This window comes from Lissotriton vulgaris, chromosome 1_1, assembly GCF_964263255.1.
Source record: "Lissotriton vulgaris chromosome 1_1, aLisVul1.2, whole genome shotgun sequence".
Classification (NCBI taxonomy): domain Eukaryota; kingdom Metazoa; phylum Chordata; class Amphibia; order Caudata; family Salamandridae; genus Lissotriton; species Lissotriton vulgaris.
In genome coordinates, this window is record NC_141685.1 from 1,625,588,111 (window position 1) to 1,625,607,368 (window position 19,258).

The 19,258-nt window shown below is 45.2% G+C and overlaps 1 protein-coding gene across 1 annotated transcript in view; it reads left to right on the top strand.

Annotated features, from left to right (window-relative positions):
- Positions 1-19,258, top strand: part of LMF2 (lipase maturation factor 2) — a 152,965-nt gene that overhangs the window by 99,153 nt on the left and 34,554 nt on the right. The window contains exons 10-12 of the mRNA XM_086918831.1: positions 9,110-9,292; positions 9,380-9,548; positions 18,830-18,941. Coding sequence (XP_086774957.1) covers positions 9,110-9,292; positions 9,380-9,548; positions 18,830-18,941 — 464 coding nt within the window. The remainder of the gene's footprint in view (positions 1-9,109; positions 9,293-9,379; positions 9,549-18,829; positions 18,942-19,258) is intronic.

Genomic DNA, 19,258 nt, shown 5'->3' on the forward strand with positions numbered 1-19,258 from the left:
AGGTGTCTCAAAACATAAAAAGCTCACGTTAACAATTTTCAGACCACAACTAGTTGTAGCCATAACCCTTCATTTCCCGTTGAACAAAAGTTCCCATATGGGAAAGCTCCACAGCAAGGTAAAAGCCCTTGAGGGGTTATCTTTTTCCTGTCCCCCTAAACTTGGGATGGGTGACTGGTGAATTTCTTTTGGGCGGACTCGGCGTTGCTCCTGCAACTGTCCCCCCCCGCAAACCCCCCACCCCCCCCCCCCTTGCATTTGGGCAATATTGTGGTGGTGATCCTGCTCTCATGGGGCAACCATGGGCTGCAAACAATGGGTTTCTTTGGGAAGCTGTGGCAAAATTGACAAGCCTCACTGGGCAATATGGAGCACTCTTCATGTGTAGATGGAATTTAGAAAGGTGGTTCTTCCACTGTGCTGGGGAAAGCTGCAAAGCTAGTATCTTTGATTTTGGGCAGCGTTGTTCCCCCGAATCAGTCCTTGCCCTGCCCAGGGATGAGGTCCTGGGCCCCTTTCTCCTCCCGTGGAAGAAATGACTCGGCTTCCCGCATTTCTTGTGCTGGGGGCATCCTCCGGGCCCTGGCCCACCACGGAGGCACAACTGAGGTCTGCAGCGAAGCCCTGCATGCCTCCTCGCCAGCTCTGGACAAAAAAAAAATCAAAGGTCGCCTACTTCAGGAAGGCACATCTCTGGCCTAGTTAGGCTGATTTTGACGCTTTTAGTGCAGTTTTGCTCTTGGTGACCAGCCCTAGCCACCTGGAGCGCTTTCTTCTGGCCTCTAAGATATCAAACTTTACAGGGAGCCACTGTTCCCTATAAGGTGTGCGCAAGCTAGTCATCCAGAGCAGGCAGTGTCCCATATTATACACCTCATCCATATAGTCCGTTCGCGCCGCCACTTTAAAATGCACGAGGTGCGAAAAACGGTCTGCTCACGTTCACCAGCAAGTGGTTCTGGCACTTGCTCTATTTCTTTTCTTAATAGTGGGATGCTGATTGTGGGCCTTTGTGAAAGTATTAGGGTTACACTCGGCACCGTCATACGCTGCAATTACCATAAATATTTTTATAAAGGCCCACAATAAGCCGCGCACTATTGGATAAAGGAATGCAGCAAATCTAAAGTACAACTTGTGTGCTTTCAGATTCTTAAAGCATACTTCGTGTTTGAGATTCTGCATTTCTTTTATTAATAGTGCATGGCTGCGGGGTAGGGGTGGGCCTTTGAGATAGTATCAAAGCTGCCAAGGTTTCAGATTGCTTATTTGTGACATATTCATTATCTGAGTGTACTTATGAGTGACATTCAACGAGTGGCACTTTCTCGCTGTCAAAAATCCCGCAAGGGAAACCTAAATATCGGGCATTACACCCTCACTGAGACGTCAGACTTTACATAGGAATAGCATCATTGTGGGACATGTGACCGGCACCAGGGTACATTCATGATATTATATCAGTGATTCTAAAATATTTTGTGAATAATCTATAAGCGATTTATGATTACAGCTGTGCTCAAGCCAGCCGCCCTTTTGTAGAATATACAAGAGGAACCTTAAGATGGCCACTGCAACTTGGCTTAAGGACAAGCCTCCCCATTGACTTAAAAAAATAAAGACTAAATAATTTGAAAAATAGCTGATTTACTATATGTACTTAATTAACTGCTATTTTATTAAAGTACTGAGGCTCGAAAACCTGATAGTGAATAATTCAAAGTATGCAAACCAATGAACAATTCGATGATGCAGAATAGAGTAGATAGCTACAGAGTTTCTGCGTTGACACACAAAGGTACTAGAAACTCGTAGCTGAAAGTGAAAAAGCAGGCTATTTGACAAATAACTGAAAGGAAATGTCATACATGATCGACTTGAAGGCCTGTGTCCAGTAAGGCACTTCAAGCAAGTGCATTTAAAACGAACACTCACTCTGAGGCTGCAGGCGCGGAGCATCAGAGCCAAAAGATGAACCCTCATATTTAATTAGAAAAATGAGCTCTGGCCTTGTGATGGCAGACCGTCACTGCCTTTGCCACTCTCAGGCTCCATCCTTGCCAGCTGCAGGGGGTTTCAATGACCGACGGTACTGGCGGCTTTTGGAACTGCTGCTGCCATAGTGAGAAGCCGCATGCAGCATCGCTGAGCAGGGCAGCTCCGGGCTTTCAGCATAAAGAAGACACCACAACAAACAAGCTGCGCATGTGCAATGATTCAGTTCTGCGGTGTATCTCCTTCCACGGTCTGCAATGGCATTATACAATGCATAGACTAACCACGACTTTGAGCTACCTGGTATCTCTTGTGCATGCACATATTGTTGTATTTAAAGTACAATGCTTTACAAATTGGCATATCCTCTCAGCATTCCTTCGCATGCAGATATTGTTGTATTTAAAGTAGAACCTTTCTTGAAAACCTGCATTCCCCTTATCATTGCTGTGCATGCAGAAGCCTTTATGTTGGCCTGGCACTGGTGGAAGCCTGCTTTCCGAGGTTACCTGTTAACTCCCGAGCTGCCACCGGTGCACTGCCTGTGGGTGTGAACCCCAACCTCCCCTCTCGTTGGACCTGGGATCCGTGGGGCACCTGCACAAAGCACACTGGTCAGTGACTGACGCCAGACAGGGCTACCAGGGGCTTGTGCGTGAATCACATGCTTTTACCTGTAAGTGCGTGCAACGTTTACCTGGAACCTTCTCCAAGGCAGACATACGTAGCACATCACTTCTGACCCTCTGCCTCACCACACCAGAGCTGCGTAATCCGACAGCACTTAAAATGCTTACTTGACACAATGACGCAAGCAGTAAGCGCTTCGTTCAATTAGCCAGTGTCCGCCTATAGGACTATATGCCCAACCCTAGCCGCACTGCTGTAAATATGGCTGGGTCCAAACTGGGGTGGTGTGGTGAGTTTTACTCACCACATGATGGATTTACCCCAGATCCTTGTGACTTGAGTAAATGTTTGCATTGTCCAGCATTCCGTCCTTCAGTTGTTTCTTTTGCATATGTCGCCCTAAGTGGGAAGGGTATTCCTAGACGTGGATGCCGTGCTCCGTGCACTACTGGATTCAAGCTAGCCTAGCTGTTGAAGGGTGATGCCCTGAAACCGGTCCCAGGATGCTTGTTTGTTGTCCAGGGAGGACCTGGCTTGGCAGTTCGGACTGGACTGTTCCCACAAGGAACAGAGTCAAGACTGATTGCATATCGCTGGGTCCAAACTGGGGTGGTGAGCAAAAGAATATGACCCAGATCCTTGTCACTGGGGGTGAATGTTTGCATTGTCCAGCATTCCATCCAACAAATTTTTATCATGCGTAAAATAAGCTCCAACACTTGCGGGCACTCACTCGTATTACACAGGCATCGTCGAGGCGCAAAACAAGGTGTGGGTAATGCATTTTAGTGCAGTGTTGCGGACCACGCCTAATGCGTGCTACTTGGCAGAGCTGGAGTATTCATGTTAATTGTAGAACGTACTCGCTGTCTGGTTTCCGGTCCACATAGCCTTGGTTTCAGCTCACAGAGACCCTACACTGCCGCACATAGAGGAAAAAAATTAGAGGAGGAACTTTGCTCCCTGCACCAGCCATTTGCTTGGATTTCTCTGGGCCTCTCCATGTGCAGAGCCCAGTCTTTCCCCCAATTAATCTTTAGGGGGTGTAAGGAGACCAGCCTGCCTGAGCGGTACCCCACTGGTCCTGGGGTCCAAGTCATGGGGGCCTGATGGAAGAAAGGGCCCCCCCCCCCCACACACACACACACACGCACACACACAGACACAGATTGTCCATGGCGGCCGCCTCCAGTGTCCAGCAGAGAAGTGCAACCAAAAGTTCTCTCCCCTGTGCAGGATATTTTGAGTGGGGGCGGGCGTGTCCAGCAGGGCCATTGACTCTGCCCTATCCTGATGTGCTCTGACATGTGTTTCCTGTCTCACAGGGACCACTCCCTCCTTGCACTCCTTTTAACTTTCACTCAATTATTACTCCACTTTTTCAAATGCTGTTTTCAAATTTTATATTCTTCTCCTCTCCTCGCTAACTCGGCGCGTGGAGCGACACACGCCGAGTTAGCGAGGAGAGGAGAAGAATACCAGCATCGGCCTGAAAGAAAAAGCAAATCTTTCAAGATAAAGGAAATCCCCTGAGGAAGGGCTTTACGCTTGAAATGCATTGGGTCAAAATAACCATGTGAAATGAAATGCATAGAAAATGATAAATGAAGTAAGAAGAATGAAAAACTCGCTAATAAGAAACGTTTGGAAATGAAAATAAAATTTGCAAACAGCATTTGAAAAAGTGGAGTAATTGAGTGAAAGTAAAAAGGAGTGCAAGGAAGGATTGGTCCCTGTCACACAGGAAACACATGTCAGAGTATTGTTATAACTAAAATTTTAAGCAAAGGTGCACCACAATACAGGAATGTGCAAACTAAGATTTCAAGTTTGTGCACAAGAAATATCAAAAAACACATTTAAAGCAATTTTTTTTCAAAACAAACTTTTCTTTATTCACTCCAAATGTCAAAGGACACAGCCGACGTGTTTCGTCCCTAAGGGGACTTCTTCAGGGCCAAGTTAGTCGTGGAGGCTCCTTAGTCAAGATGGTATGTGCGTCAAAGATGAAACAGTCGCACGGACGATGGCTGGATTATATTCAGTAACAGGATATCTGGCTCAAATTGAGGGAATGTATAAACCAACTATTATACAGGTGGTCGTTCTGTTATAACAAATAAATAGGGGGACCCAAATTGTGTGGGAATGACATCCATAAGTCCACTTATGAATTCGGATGCGTGTTTGTAGCATCCAAAGGAGTCAATTCGTGGTGGGATTGCGGCGAGTCAAGAAAAGTGCTGAGCCCTATGTAGGTGGCTCTGATCAACAGTCCCTTTATTTTTTCAGTCCGGCAGTCATTCAATATTTTAAAGTATAGTGCGTGACGGTTCCATATCAGCGGCCGACTCGAAAATGACAAGGTAATCCCAAAACGAGCGCGATCCCCCTCTCGTCTTGACCAGTTCGTATAGAGCCTGGTAGGACTTGTGCACAAACTTGAAATCTTAGTTTGCACATTCCTGTATTGTGGTGCACCTTTGCTTAAAATTACAGTTTGTACTTTAAGTTCTGTATAGAACTGCCATTGTGATGGTGGGTGGCTTCCAGTGTGCACACTGTTCCCTCCTTTGTACTTAAAGGGAAAATACTAATTTGGCTATTGTGGTCAGGTGCTTCGGTAAAGGTTCCACCATCCATCTTGCTTCTTTATTGTTATAACTGACCCTGAAAGCTCAGCAGGGTAGCCTACCTATGCACCACCGACAATTGTGAGAAGCAAACTACCAAAAACAAACATCAAACAAAGAGTGCTTCACCACACCCAAAGTATTTGAGACTATCCTGATGTGCCACATAATTTCTCCACCCCTGCTCCAACCTCCCTGAGAGTCTTCTGGTATAGCTCAAGATGGTGTCACCCAGGGGTCACATGCCACAATTGCGTGGGGGGGAGGGGGTCATCAGCTCTACCCTTCACTGAAATCCCTGCCAGGGCCTTACCCCAGCAAACCTTCAAAGGAGCCCCTCTACCCCCCCTTTCTGGTTGGGTTCCAGAGGTCTGGACTCCCTCCTTTGAGTAGCCTGGGGCAGACTACACTCCTGGCACAGGATGACAGCTGGCTGATTAACGTAGAGCAGTTCATCCTAACCTTTCCTTCTAAGGAGCTGACCCAACCAAGGGTAATTGTTCCTGTTGATTGGCGTGACTTTGTTCCTGCTGCTGGAGGGAAAAGTAATTAATCCAGCCCAGCAAGCTGACTGAAGGCCTGGACTTTGTCATTTTTCTCTGACTCAGCTAAGGATCATTCATAGATGACCCATATCCTGCACAGATATGCTTTTGTTCTTAACAAAAAAATTCTTTTTACACCGGTTAAAGTGTACATTGGTGCGAGTCTGGAGTTTCAACCTTGGAGAATTTGAGCTGCGCCTTAAGGCAACATTTTCCATAGGATAATGGGCTGTCCCTTCATTCAAACAGTAAAGCACACTCCAGTCCACTTACATGGGTATGCTCACAGTATAAGGCCTATTCTAGGTCCCAATCCAAATCTGCATAGTCCCTTCTGCACCAGTCTATCTGTGCGCAGTTTCTCAGCTGCGATCGACAAGAATCTCCTACGATCAGCCCTCTTACATGTGCGCACATGTAACCACACAAGTGCCCCTTATCTTTGCTGCGCTATAGTGGCCTTATTTTTAAAGGTAGACCCTGGCGGTACTCCCTCTCCTAACTTTACTCTCCACATCAATTCCACGCACACTGCCAACCTTTGTTCTCCATCCATCCATCAACTCCATAAAGTGCTTCATCTTTTTTTAAGACATGACTAGACTGCTTTGTGCTTGGAAGAATGTGTGTGAACTGACCCATAGGACCGTGCTTTGCATGTAGAGCAACCCTTCTTCTTTCAGGTCATGCAGGGAGGTTTCTTTAATTATGGCGTATGTGTATTTATGTTGGGGCAGGAAAGAGATATGAGTGTGTTGCTTCCTTCAAGTGATATGTATACCTTTAGGGCAATGTTGTTCTTTTGGCATGTATTCATGGGTGATTTGTGTAGGAAATTAGCATCTATTACCTTTGACTGTGTAGTCATAGGGTATGAGGCTGGCCCACAATAAAATGTCAAAACCCAAAATATCCGGGAAGATAAGATCAGAATCACCACCTCAAATTCCTTAAAGTTGTATATCCAAGCTACCATAAGCACAGACAGCCCATTGGAGTATAACATTTAAAAAGGCCAGCCCTTACCCTAAAGCTTAAGAGAACCACAGGCCCATCACAATCCCCTTTGCCTTGGCAAAGCCATCGGAAGAAGTGGTTGCAATGCATTTAACTTTGTCAAATTCAACCTACTGCTTTCCCCTTGCCAGCCAGGGTTCAGAACAGGGCAAAGCACTGAAATTATCCAGGTCCTTGGTGTTACTCTCCAAATGCTGGACAAAAGAGACACTAGCATTCGAGTTCTACTCACCCTGACAGTAGCATATGCAATACTGTTGATCATGAAATCCTTCTCAAAACATTCGAAAGCAGGAAGGGCCTAAAATAGACCATATTTTGATGGTTTCAATTTTCTAAACCGTTTCTCAACTGGCTTAACTATGATCCCATAGTTCCAGAACTGAAAAGAGCTTCCGTTGAGTGCAGCAAGGATCACTCTTGCCCCTCCTCTTATTTAATCTGTATGTCAAACCCTCAAGTCAAATTCTAGAAAACTTGGGCATCCAACTTATTCGATGTGTGGATGATATGCAGCATTACTTAACTCTCCTCTGCGAACCATATTCTTATTCTCTAGAGGCATGAAAAATATTTCTCTTGGACACCCAACAACTCTTTTAAACGTAACCCATAGAAAACCAAATTGATATCACTTGCACTCGACTTGAATGAAAGGAGTGACCTGGTCTTAATGATAGCACTGAATGTAAACCTTTATCCACCCACCCTATCAACAGCCATGGAATCGCTGGGATGCATCATTGACAACTCACTGGAAACCCACGTTAACAAGCTTGCCCAGATGGCTAATTTTAATCTACAACAATTACAAATAATAGAAATCTACTCTAATGAGCCGCTCAAGACAACCGCTCACAATGCTCCTATTCTCCAGAGTAGATGCAGACAATGCTCTCCTATCTGGTCTTCTTGCAAAGCCCTGTAGCCCCTTAAAGCAGTCCTACACTTGGCAGTTCAGGTGACCTTGAAGAAAAGAAAATTTAACCACATTGCCTTTTACCTGACATAATTTAATTGGCGGAAAGATCAATTTTAAAATTTGTCTTCTGCTCAGAGCTTTTCACGTTGACCTAACCAGTTTAATTAAAAAAACAATATCTCTCTTCAGAATCTCACAAAGCAAGGCCTTTCTTTAGAAAATCAAAAATTCAAAACCTCCTTAGATCATAGACCATAGTTTTCAGGCTCTGCCCTTGCCATCTAGACTTCCCTTGCAAACCAGTTAATATTGGTGTCAGACATCCTCTCATTCAGAAGGAAACTCAAATGCCAACCTTTATGCAGCTTTCCTTTTTCAAGAACCCCCGCCACCCCCAACTAAAGCAAAAGACCATGGTCAAAACCGAAGTCTCTCCCCCACTTGTAAATTACCGTACTGGGAAACTTTTTTTGAGTCATGTATGTAAATAGAAGACGCTCATAATGTTTATCCTCTTAAAACTCCCTCTTCTAACTTTGCGCTCCACCCCTATTCCGAGCACACTGCCAACCCTTTATCTCCATGCATCCATCAACTCCAAAAAGTGCTTCATCTTTTTTTGGAACATGAATAGAATGCCTCGTGCTTGGAAGAATGTGTGTGTGTGTGTGTGTGTGTACTGACCCATAGGACCGTGCTTTGCATGTAGAGCAACCGTTCTTCTTACAGTTGGTCATGCAGGGAGGTTTCTTTAATGATGGCCTATGTGTATTTATGTTGGGGCAGGAAAGAGATGAGTATGTGTTGCTTCCTTCAACTGAAATGTATACCATTAGGGCACTGTTGTTCTTTTGGCATGTATTCATGGGTGTTTTGTATAGGAAATTAGCATTTGTTACTTTTGATGGTGTAAGTTGACCATCACATCTATTTACTGAATGATCTGCAAACGTATGGTGCATTTTCTAACCCTGGCCTGGGACAGGCCGTATATTGCCCTTGTCTATGGGTCATGTGTTGGCCATGACTGAGGGGGTGTTACATGCTTTTGCCCCAGCATACTGTGCCTGTACCTACACACTTAATAATCCCAACATTAAAAATGGTATGTGTGACCAACCTGCCTAGGTCTTTCAGCATATATGCTTTAAGGATCATGCTATGACCTGGCATGAGAATTCAAACATTATGCCCTTATGGAGTGTTTAGTTTAATACTCTTCCTGAGAACACAGGATTATACTTTTGTGTTCATGATTGTTCAACTCAGCCTGGGGTACACATGCTGTGCTCCTCTGTGCAAAGCATGCATTGGCCATTCCAAGGATCCAATTTACTGACTGTTTATTTATGGCTTTTGCGTTACAGGTCCCCTTTACCTATATGGAGTTTGAGTCTAATGGGAAGCTTTGGCCTGGTATCCACCAGATGTACAATTTGGTAGACCGATACCAGTTGACAAACTCCTATGGGCTTTTCAGAAGAATGACTGGAGTAGGGGGCCGTCCTGAGGTCATAGTTGAAGGAAGCTATGACAATGAATCCTGGAAGGTAATATTGTTCTTTGTCTGTGCAGGTGTGTATATATATATATATTGTATATTTTCGCTAATTGCTGGATTGCCTTTTCCTGTGTAGGAGATTGAGTTTATGTACAAACCGGGAAACATCAGTGGTCCACCACCATTCGTGGCTCCTCACCAGCCTCGACTTGACTGGCAGATGTGGTTTGCTGCTCTGGGACACCAGTCCCAAAGTCCCTGGTTTACCAGCTTCGTCTATCGACTGCTACAGGGGAAGAAAGATGGTAAGTGTGGGAGGTACATTGATGAGGAGATTATAGGCATACAGAGTGCGGGGATATCACATGGCATGGTATTTTATTTGTGAACCCTGTGTGGAACTGTGATGGAATGACCGAAGGGTAAAACAAATGTGTGACCCTTGTGGTGATAATAGAAAAACATGTGTTCGAGGCATATGATTTGCAGATCACACACTGTGCATAGATCGCTATCTGGTGTTGGGCCTGGATGTGTGCCCTTTGTTGTTGTCTTGGTAGAAGTCTTTGGAAGTCACAAGATAGGTGACTCCTCCTGTGGGCAATAGTGCGCATGGGCATCGACTCCATATTCAGATTGTTTTTTCCATCATCGGGCTCGGATGTGTTTGTGGCGCTCCAGTTTGGTGTCATTACCGATCTACCTTTCGACGTGCAATCCTCCAACAATTTTTCAGTATCGTTTTCGATCGCATTTCCCATTCTACGCACATCTCTACAAACTTGAATTTGTTTGATTCCGGTAGTCTACGTAGGCCTTCGGTCCTATCTGCGCCATCAGGCCTTTGGCTCATGGAAAGGACTCCCTTCAAAAAGTGTCCTCAATGTGGATCCTAGTTTCCACACGCTGATCTTCAAGAGGTGTCTAACCTCTGCCTTTCGCCCCAGCACAAGGCCAAAGACTGTCCAGCTTGTGCCTCTTTCCACTCCCAAGAAAACAATACAGGATCGTCTGGCTCGATCATTGACATCGATACCGGACAATATCTTCCAAAAGGCATTTTAGCGCCTCCCGAGCTGACGACTCAGATGTCGAAGACGTCACTCCATGGCAGCGGGTCGTAAGTACTGATGTCAAACACCCCACCTCATCCCCCCCCCCCATCGCCCCCTCCCACATCCATTCATAAAAAGGCTTTGGTAACACCTTCACCCTCGGGCCTTTGCCGTGCCGCGCCTTCGGGCCCTGCAAAGAAGTCTACACGCAAGCCTTCAGGCGACTCTGGATCGACCCAACCTACCGTTGGTGCAAAAACCCTATCACCGGCACCGAAAAAAGAGAAACCACTGTCTTCGTCCGCACCGCAGCCTGGTTCCAAATTGGCGCATTCGGCACCGAAATCCACTTGCACTGAACCTTCGGATCCAAAAAAATCATCTGAACCAAACAAACAACCGGTTCCAAAGACCCCCAACTCAACCTTCGGAACCCAATAAAACTTCTGATTCCAAACCTAATGAACATAAAACCACTCCAAAACTTATGCCACACAAACAGTCGGACCTGAAAAAATTGGCGCCGAAGCAAGACACTCCAAAGGAGGAGCTTTTTCGACCGGAACCAACCCAAAAAACTCTTCAAATAGTTCCAGAGACAGGTCTCCTTTTAGTTAGTCCTTCCAACAAAAGGAAAATGGACAAACCTGCACCACATCTCTCCTATCCCATCTCCAGTACCCTCACAATCTCCTCCACCTCCGTGTGATGACTAGTTTGGGGACGGAGGGGATGATGAACCTTTAGGGGAATTTATTTATCCTAATATCCCGAATGACCCATGGGACAATTATGGTACACCAGATGTTCCTGATACACCACAAGATGATATCTACCCATCTAGACCATCCTCTCAAGAGGACACTACAGGATTCACTCCACTCATACACGGAGCTACAGAATACCATGGTGTGAATTTGCACACAGACCCTATAGAAGATTTCCTCATGGACACTTTTGCACTATCCCAATGTTAAAAGAGGTAATCCAACACGCTAATTACATTTTTAAAGATCCTGTAAGGCTAGAGTCATTAGCCCAAGAGTGGAAAAGAAAAGAAATAAAAGTCTGCCCCAGCTGACCCTGTCTATATTAAAGTGCAGCTTCCCTCAGATTCCTTGGTAGTCTCCAACACCAGGAAAAGGGCTAACTCTCAGACTTCAGGTGATGCTCCACCTCCTGATAAGGAATCAAAAATGTTGGATGCATCTGGTTAAAGAACAGCGTCCCAGGCAGCTAACATATGGAGAGTTGCCAACACACAGCAACCAAAGCACTTAATTAACTACACTGGCTGCCTATAACAAAAAGGGTCCTGTACAAAGTGCTGATAATTACCTTTCGAGCTGTCCACGACCTAGGCCCTTTATACCTAAGAAAAAAATACGTAAGATATTGTCCAACTCGAGCACTACGATCCTCCAATGCCAACCTATTGACCGTCCCAGGGTTTAGACTTAAAACCCGTGGGGGCAAATCCCTGGCGGTTCTAGGTGCAAAAGCCTGGAATGCCCTCCCCCCACACTTAAGAGCACTGGACAAGGAATCAGAATTCCGTAAACAATTAAAAACCTGGATCTACAACCTTCCAGACATAACTGCCAGAGCACTAGTGTGATTCCAGTCCTGGTCACTCCAAGCAGTAAGGCAACTTTTTGACATCAGGTTGACCTCACATTGGCGCCGAGATGCTCCCTGGAGCGATTTGTAGCGCGGTATAAATGGGCAATTACATTACATTACACAGGCTTTGCTGGCTAGGTATGATAGGGCACACTATGACAAACTAGAGACCCTACTACAACACCTTCCAGAACAATATAAAACAAGGGCCAATGATCTCATCCAGGAAGGGAAACTTATAACTAATACGTCTATTCGATGTGCTCTGGATGCTGCAGACACAGCCTCCGAGATATCAATACCAGTTTTTCGCAGACTTGCTGGGCTACGCATTTCTGGGTTTAAACCTGAAGTTCAAACTACCATATTGAACCAACTCTTTGACCACGAACATTTATTTGGGCCTAGTATAGATTCATCTTTAGAAAAGATGAAAAAGATACTGATACTGCCAAATAAAATCAATGAGAGCTTTGCAATCGCAAACTCCTAGAAGTTTTTTTTGTCGCTCCTCTTATAGGGGCGCCTCTAGATGTTTTCCCACCGACTAATTCCTCCACCTCCTATAAAAGTTCCACCTAGACCTCCTCTACCAGAGGTTATTACAGAGGAGGCTACAGGGGCAATAACCAGGGTAGACTCAAAACAAAACCAAATTAATTTTGCAGCATAAAGCTTTCTGGATTCACTATGCTGTGCATTATTCCGCGGTCTAGTGGGTGGGACCGGAATCGTAGTATTTTTCTTCGGGGGTGTTTTTCGTAGCCCAGCTGGGCGTCTGTCCCACCATTTGGTGTCCTTCCTGTGACCTCTGCATGCTTCCTGCGGAAGCTCCCACCTTTGGGCGCCATCTTCATATATTTTTTTTTGCCGTTGGGTCTGGATCGTCACCGAGAGGTTCCAGAGTTTTTGGAGAAAAGGAGAAGAAAAAGACAGAAAACCACTGAGAAAAATGGAGAATACATCTCCCAATCAAGACCACTGAACCGGGACGATGATGTTGAAGGAGGAGAAGATCGAAAACTCCGACGTCCAACGGAGAATGTGCATACAGGGAGCACCCTGAGCGCCGGAATGGACAAAACACCCTTTAAATTCTACCGTAATTGCCACCACAAATACGCCCAGAAGAACCAGCATCCGGTTTGCAACCTCTGCCTGCCGGTCGACCTAGAGAGCAAGTATTGCAGACCCTGCTCGGCTTTTACCCCGAAGACACTTAGGATAGGAGAGCCAACTACAACATGCAAGGCCAAGGTCAACCTCCGTAGCACCGGGACTTGGGCCTCTCTAGTGGGGAAGAGGACAACATCGGCGAGGGACCTGATGACTACACGGTCGTAGAGACCGATACAAAAACCTCAAAGGAGGTAAGAGACGTCAACCCCTAAGACACCGACAGACTCTCAAAAATCAGAGTCAGACTCTCGAAAAACAGTCTAAGTCCTAGACAGGAGCACTGGCGCGAAACATTCGACAGACGCAGCTGCATCCAGGGACAAACAGCCCAGGGGATCCTTCGAAAAGGACTCCCAGTCAGCGAAAATCCAAGACCAGCCTAGGTCGTCTAAGCACGTCCCCAAAAAGGCGCGCTGGACCCGAAGGCAACTTCAACGGCGACATCAAGGAGATCGGCTGAAAGCCTCTACGCTGAACAGGTGGCCGAGATGGAGAGAAAAAAGAGAAGGCTCGAGGCCGAAATGGACATAATCCTACAAAGGAAAAGAATATGACGAACGGATGAAAAGGTTCACCATCCTGTCGAAGCAGACTATCGTCGAGGACCAAGAGGATTTCGATGCCGAAGAGCCGCCGAAAACTCCAAAGCCCCAGGAACACCAAGAGGAAGAGGGCCTATACTATTATGAGGGAGAAGGCGAGGAAGACCAGCAAACAAGTTTGGGGTCGGCATCTTCGGTGGCGCAGGACCTGGATTGGCAGGACCTCGCACTGCCTCCACCTCCAAAAACTGACTTACCTCCACTCCCCCCGGACCATTATACTCCGGTCGGGGGAAGACTGTTAAAGTTCCTACCTGTCTGGAACACCATTACCACGGACAGATGGGTGAGACAAATCATACAATCCGGTTGTTACCTGGAACTCACTTCAACAACACCAAACATACCACCCAAACAGCATCCAATATCAGCTGAGCAATTAACACTTCTAAAACAAGAGGGGCTTTCTCCTCCTACAAAAACATGCTATAGAACCAGTTCCCCAGCATCATCAAAACACAGGGGTTTACTCTCTATATTTTCTCATCCCAAAAAAGGACAGAACCCCGAGGCACATTTTGGACCTCAGACCATTAAAACCTCTACATACAGTCAGACCATTTTCATATGGTCACTCTTCAACAAGTCCTTCCTCTACTTAAACAAGGCGATTTCCTTGCCACCTTAGCTCTCAAGGATGCCTACTTCCACATTCCCATTCACCCTGCTCACAGGAAATATCTTCAGTTTGTAGTGGACGGTCATCATTCAGTTCAGGGTTCTTCCATTCGGAGTCACCACAGTACCCAGGGTCTTCACAAAATGTCTGGCAGTGATAGCAGCCCACTTGAGACAACAAATTCACGCCTTCCCTTACTTGGACGACTGGCTCATAAAAGCCAAGTTACATACCCAGTTGTAAATCACACATGCAGCACAATTCAGCTACTCCACGACTTGGGGTTTACGATAAACCTCACAAAGTCTCACCTCCAACCGTCCCACATCTAACAATACCTGGGTGCCACAGTAAACACCTCCAAAGGCCTTGCATATCCCAATCCAGCCAGGATAGCAAGCATGCAAGCCCTTTTAACAAAATTCCAGCTGCAAGACACTCTTCCACCTCCTAGTTTTTATGCAACTAATAGGGATGATAGCCTCTTGCATATTCATAGTACCACATGCTAGACTCCTAATGCGCCCCTTACAGGAATGCTTAGCACGTCAGTGGAACTAAGGTCCGCTAACAGAACTGCTGTTGGTGGACGGCCGCACCCACTGCTCTCTGAGGTTTTTGAACACCCAAAACCTTTCCAAAGGGCGATCGTTCCTAGAGCCGGTTCCCCAGATCGTGCTAACAGCAGACTCCTCGCTCACCGGCTATGGAGCTCATCTACTACTTCACACCACACCAGGCATATGAACACCTCAGCAAAAGCTACTCCACATCAATCATTTGGAGTTACTGGCAATCTTTCTCGCATTAACATTATTCCAGAAACACTTATCAGGCAACGCTTTCTTAGTCCGGACGGACCATATAACAGCAAGGAATTACTTACAAAAACAAGGGGGGCGCACTCTCTGCAGCTTTCGCAACTAGCACAGAGCATATGGAGGTGGGCTATTCCTCAAAACATTCCTTTTAGCCCAACATCTTCCTGAAATACAGAATCGGATGTCAGATCTGTTAAATCGTCAAAGCCAACAGATTCACAAGTGGGTACTTCATCCACAAGTTCTTCAACCGTTTTTCCAAATGTGGGGTCATCCAGAGATGGATCTCTTTGCCACACATTCAAACACAAAATGCCCAAACTTCGCCGCCAGATATCCACACCCATTGTCCAAAGGCAATGCGATATGGATGTACTGGTCAGGCAGATTTGCGTATGCTTTTCCGCCTCTCCCACTCATTCCATTAGTGGTGCGCAAGCTGCAACAGTCACTAACACTGATCCTAGTTGCTCCAACATGGGCCAGGCAACCATGGTACACAACATTACTGGAACTATCAGTAGTCCTGCACCAAAAACTACATCTCTCCCCAGAACTCTTAACGCAGAACCATGGAGAGATCAGACATCCAAATCCAGCACAGCTCAATCTAGCGATCTGGCTCCTGAAGTCCTAGAATTTGGTTACCTCTATCTTCCACCTGATTGTATGACCGTTATCAGAGAGGCTAGGCACACCGCCACTAGAGCCTGCTTTGCAGCCAAGTGGAAAAGATTTGTTCTATTCTGTACCAATAACACAATCAATCCTCTAGATGTGTTCTTTCAACACATCATATGTTGATCTTCAAAGATGTAATCTAGCATACACATTAATTGGATTACATCTTGCTGCCATAGCAGCTTACCTGAAAAATAGACATTTTCTCATTGTTCAAGGTACCTGCCATTAAAGCATTTATGGAAGGCCTCCAAAGAATAATTCCTCCCAGGGTACCACCCTCTCCAGGGTGGAATCTAAACATTGTCCTTACTAGATTAATGGGTCCTCCATTCAAACCTGTAAATAAATGTGAGCTACAATTTCTCACATGGAAAGTCGCTTTCCTTGTGGCCATCACATCTCTCAGAAAAGTCAGTGAGTTACAGGCATTAACTATTCAAGAACTATTGCACAATGCCCCCCACTATGAGAGAAGCGCTCTTTGTAGTCCTATTGAAACCAGGCAAGCCTCCAAATAGTTGCTCGTCCTATCGCCCGCTCTTTGTTGAATGTTGATACAAAAATATTAGCGAAAGTACTGGCAAATGGGCTTGCCCCATTAATGCCAACCTTGGTGGGAATGGAACAGTCAGGCTTAATCCCAGAATGCACACTTACATACAATCTCCGTACGGTATTTGGTGTTAAACACACTGCCCCAAATAAAAAAAAGCAGCAGCAATATTTTTAGATGCTGAAAAAGCATTTGATTTGGTAAAATGGAATTTCATGATGCTGACCTTGGAGCGTATGGGATTGGGAACGGTTTATTTAAGCTTAATTGGCATGCTCTTCAAACGCCCAGCGGCCAGAGTGAAAGTGGGTGGTGTGATCACGACGCCGCTGGAAATTTCCAGAGGCACCAGGCAGGGCTGCCCCCTGTCGCCATTATTATATGCCTTAGAGGCGAAGCCTTTGCCATGTGCTCTGTGCGAGTACCATAGCCATAGGGGTATACGATTCCCCAACTACAATCTTATTGTCTCTACCTACGCTGATGACACTCTCCTTTATATTAAGACCGGCCACTAATGTGTCCCCGATGCTGCGTGAAATAGTACGATTTGGAGAATTATTGGGCCTTAAAAAAAACTGGTCAAAATCGCTAATACTTCCCCTTACTCAAGTAACTACCCCAGAGGAACTGGATATCCTGCTGCAGTGGACTGAGGACCCGGTGCGGTATTTGGGTATACAGATACACGCAGATCCAGAGCTCGTGTTCCGAGAGAACTATGGCCATGCAGTAGTGAGGTTAGAAGATGACACCGCGCGATGGATTAGTCTCCCCTTTCACTATTGGGTAGAATATCGTTGATGAAAATGGTAGTTCTCCTCCGCTTTCTCTTCTTATTTACTAACTTACATATGGGCCTACCATCTCAATTCCTCAACCATATTCGCTCATTGTTGATTAAGTTGGCAAGGGCCAATGAACAACCCCACTCCTCTTGTAAATGATTGGTCCTACCCTATTCGATGGGTGGATTGGCAGTACCGGATATACATACATACATATATATATATATATATATATATATATATATATATATATATATATATATATATATATATATATATATATATATATATATATATATAATTTTTTTTATGGTATTTTTTATGTTTTGCTTGTGAAGTTTTATTGAAATGGAAAATAAAATTAATTTTTAAAACTATTCAAGAACCATTTATGCAACTCCATCATAAGAAAGTGGTTCTTAGGACAAATTCCTTCCTAAAGTTATTTCTCCCTTCCGTCTCAACCTATCTGTTGAGTTGCCAGTGTTCTTCTCGCAACCACAGACAGTAGCAGAAAGAGCTCTTCATACACTGGACGTAAAAAGAGCACTTCTTTATTGACAGAACAAAACCTTTTCGCAATACAAAACAACTTTATGTATCCTTCTCACCACCACATAAAGGTAATCCCATATCAAAGTCTGGAATTGCAAGGCGGATTGTCAAATGTATACAATTTTGCTATCACAAAGCAAAACGTACACTATCTATTTCCCCTAAAGTCACTCTACCTTCAAAATAGGGGCTTCCATGGCATTTTTAGGGAACATTCCCTTAGATGACTTCTGTAAATCAGCTACATGGTCTACACCGCACACATTCACAAAACACTATTGTGCAGGCAAAGCAAGCTAGGGTGGGCCAGGCTGTAATCAAAACGCTATTTCAAACTACTGCAATAGATACTGGTGGTCGCCGCTAAGGGAGAGCACACACTGTGCATAGATTGCGTAGCAGTAATCTGCAGATCATTTGCATCGAACGCAAAATGCTACTTACTAGTATGCATCTTTTCTTGGCATGTACTTCTGCAGATCACACACACACTCACCCGCCTCCCCGGCTACCTTTATCTGTACCAGTATTATCTTATTTAGATACATCACATAGGCATATTTTCTGTTTTTTACAAAACTCCATTGTTTCCCTTCTTGGGGAGAAAACAATCTGAAGATTAAGTTGATGCCCATGCGCACTATTGTCTACAGGAGGAGTCACCCATCTTGTGACTTCCAAGGGCTTCTACCAAGATAACAACAAAGTGCAAACATCTGGTCCCAACACCATGCAGATGATCTATGCACAGTGTGTGAATCTGCAGCTCTACATGCAAGAACAGATGCATACTGGTAAGTAGCATTTTCCTTTTTTCTCTTTGAAAAGATCCTCAGCTGTGATATGGATTTGGGATGTGCCACAAGTTTACTTTCTCTGCTTTCATTGTTAGACTAGACCGATAGGCTTGTAGTAAACTTGTAGTGTTAGCACAAATGAGATTTGCCTTGCTTATTGGCCCATGCTTCTTCAGCTGTTCTATGGGCACTATTCTGATTTAGCTACTCCCTCATGCTCTGTCCATTTGGGCCAAGGAAATGTCCTGAATTAAAGAGTAGAGCTGTGTGTGCAGGGTTTCATGCTCATCCATGGTTTATTTTCTGACAGTGATAGACCTGCTGCAGGTGGAGGAGCCAAGGTATCCTTTCTGGTCCCGACCTCCTACATATATCAGAGCCCAGCTCTACAAATACTGGTTCACAGAGGCCAACGAGAAAGGGTAAGGAAGTTTATTGTTTATAACTGTGTAGTGCAAGCAGAAGGTTGCGGAGAGCTTTGTGTGGAAAACAGAAGTGATGGATCCTCAAATTTGAGACTCTTCTTTCTACTGAGCCAGATTGGGAGGTGTAGTGCAAGGCTATGTTATAAGTTCTTGTCAAAAAAGTGGAGAGTAAGATCCGTCCATATCTCCTCCCTAAAAGTTTATATCCGCCTGATTCTTCGTGATGCTCTCAATAGAAGTCCCCAGATTAGGACTATTGACAAAGTGCTTTAGTAGGGGGATTCAAAATTTGGTTAACAAGTTTCATGGCATGC